Below are 2,500 nucleotides of genomic sequence, written 5' to 3'. Positions count from 1 at the left end.
AACATGAAACAGACAGAATTATAGTCTTCTTGATATCCATTCATTATTCCATGTACTGCACCTTCCGTTACCTATTGCACTGAATGTTAATGATTGTATCTGCATGAAAGCGTTGCATTAGGCCTCTGGTGGATGATCTTTTTCCCTTTGTATTTTTGTCAACACATAGCGGTAGCACATGATTATATAAGTGAATGAAATCAAAAGATCTAAAAGATCATGTGTCTGATTAAATAATTGTCATATGATTATTATATGATCATTTCAGTTTAAGTAAACAAGTAATGTACCACTGAACAGCAACATAATTTTAGTGCACTGCAAAATACCGCATGGAGGAAAATGCTTTTACTACTATTTTTGAGAATGTACTGGCATGATGACAACAACTACATATTATCTTCTGTCTGTCTGTCTGTCTTCTGTCTGTCTGTCTGTCTGTCTGTCTGTCTGTCTGTCTGTCTGTCTTCTTTGTCTCTCTCTCTGTCTGTCTGTCTGTCTGCAGTGAGAATGGGGTAGAGGACGAGGAGGACCTGTATGACTGTGTGTACGATGACGGTGAGGGAGAGGAGGTGTACGAGGACCTGATGAAGACTGAGAGTTTGCCACCGCCGGTGAGTGGAACCTTCACCTTCACTTCAACACTCACACTGACCTCAGGGTCGCAGTGAGCTCACACCACTGTGGAGGTTTAGCTCTGTGGGGTTCTGTTGTGGCACCTTAGATTGCCTTGCTTTTAGATAGCGTGTTTTTTAAATGTACCCACTGAATTTGATTTGCCTCTAGGTATAAAAGATTGGTTGTGTGCCCTTGGCAGTGTGTTTTTATTCAGTTTCCGTTCTCTTTCTCAACCATTATCTAAGCCTCTCTCACTCTCTCGCTCTCTATGTCTCTCTCTCCGTTCTCAGTGCCCTTCCTCTAGGGTTTAGCCTATGTCCCTTTGGCTCGTGTTGATGTCCATTTCTCTCTCTCCCTCTCTCTCTCTCTCTCTGTGTGTGTGATTGGGTGCCGTGCGTGTCTGGTGTAATTATAGAAACAGACTACTGAGACGGACATCAGGAGCTGCTGCCTTACAGAGATCAAACAGACAGAGGAGAAATACACTGAAACCCTGGATTCGATTGAGAAGGCAAGGCCCACACTACCTTATGGACTCATGAGAGATATGCAAGGGAGAGAGAAAGTGTGATTGGATAGTTAGCGTTGCCCTGCAAATAATGAGACTTTGTCTTTAAATTCTTTTGGATCAATTGGATTGGTAATATTTCTTGAATATTTTTAAAACCGGAACTCATGAAAATGTCTGCTGTCTCACAAAACATGAAATGTCTGCTTTTTACATATCATGTTCTCGTATTTCATCCCGCACACACAAGCTTCAATAGCTTTAGCATATTAATAGAATAGCTAACCCATTCCATGTCTCAAATTTAAACATTTGGTATTTTTCTTTTACAGTACTTCTTAAAGCCTCTTAAAACATTTCTCTCTCCGGTGGAAATCGACACAGTCTTTGTGAATATTCCCGTAAGTACCTGGTTTTGTTTCACAAGTCTTGAGACGTTTCTCTTGTTCATATGGTATTAGACCATGAAGGTTCTAACTTTGTCCTGCCTTATCCTCACAGGAACTTGTTCAAGTGCACAAGAGACTCGTTGAAGAGGTGAAGGATTCTGTCACGCTCAATAGCGCCAAGAACCTCTACCTGGTCTTCCTCAGCTACAAGGAGAAGTAATATAAAATATAGTGCTGTCAAACGATTAAAATATTTAATCACGATTAATCGCATTTATGTCATAGTTAACTCCAAATTAATCTCGATTAATCGCAAATTTTTATCTATTCTAAATGTCCCTTCGTTTATTTATTTTTTCCATCATTTTATTTTCATTTTAATGCCCTTATCAACATGGAAAAGTGGATTGGCTTGCTTTATGCAAATGTTTTATTTTATTGAAAACCAACATTGCCAAACAGGGCGGTACGAAATAAAATTATAAAGTGCACATTTCAGGTAAACAAGGACTCAGCCTATAGTGCAGTTAAACCATGGCTTAATATTTTCTTTTTTCCAAGTTTGCTGGGAACATAGCAGTCAGGCCTCTTATTTCAGAAACAATGAACTGTAACAGTTAGGTTACCAATAAAAGGTAAGCCTACTACTTCTTTGCTTTCAGCCAGCTGCCTGTTGACATTTTCAGACAACAGTGAAGCTCACAACTTTTAAAAGTAAACTTTCCATTCAGAAGCTTTTTATCATCCATTTCGCCGTATCGCGCTCACCATTCACTCAAACCGTAACGTTAGCCAACTACACAGTTTGCGAGGCCAAAAAGAATGTTAATCTAAAAAAAAAAAAAAAAAGAAATCGCGTTAATCTCGCGATAAAAAAATTAACGGCGTTAAAATGGGTTTGCGTTAACGCCGTTAATAATGCGTTAAACTGACAGCACTAATAAAATATAATGAAAGTATTATAAAAGTTATCTGTCCCTAAACT

General features: G+C 38.8%; 1 protein-coding gene across 2 annotated transcripts in view; it reads left to right on the top strand.

The window, feature by feature from the left end:
- LOC105889255 (guanine nucleotide exchange factor VAV3) overlaps positions 1 to 2,500 on the top strand; it is a 77,147-nt gene that overhangs the window by 35,645 nt on the left and 39,002 nt on the right. For both annotated transcript variants that reach the window (XM_031584365.2, XM_031584366.2), the window contains exons 5-8: positions 506 to 614; positions 1,034 to 1,129; positions 1,459 to 1,527; positions 1,628 to 1,731. In XM_031584365.2, coding sequence (XP_031440225.1) covers positions 506 to 614; positions 1,034 to 1,129; positions 1,459 to 1,527; positions 1,628 to 1,731 — 378 coding nt within the window. The remainder of the gene's footprint in view (positions 1 to 505; positions 615 to 1,033; positions 1,130 to 1,458; positions 1,528 to 1,627; positions 1,732 to 2,500) is intronic.

This window comes from Clupea harengus, chromosome 17 (genome assembly GCF_900700415.2).
Source record: "Clupea harengus chromosome 17, Ch_v2.0.2, whole genome shotgun sequence".
NCBI classification, from domain to species: domain Eukaryota; kingdom Metazoa; phylum Chordata; class Actinopteri; order Clupeiformes; family Clupeidae; genus Clupea; species Clupea harengus.
Note: the sequence above shows the minus strand (reverse complement) of the source record. Positions and strands in the feature narration are given on the sequence as shown.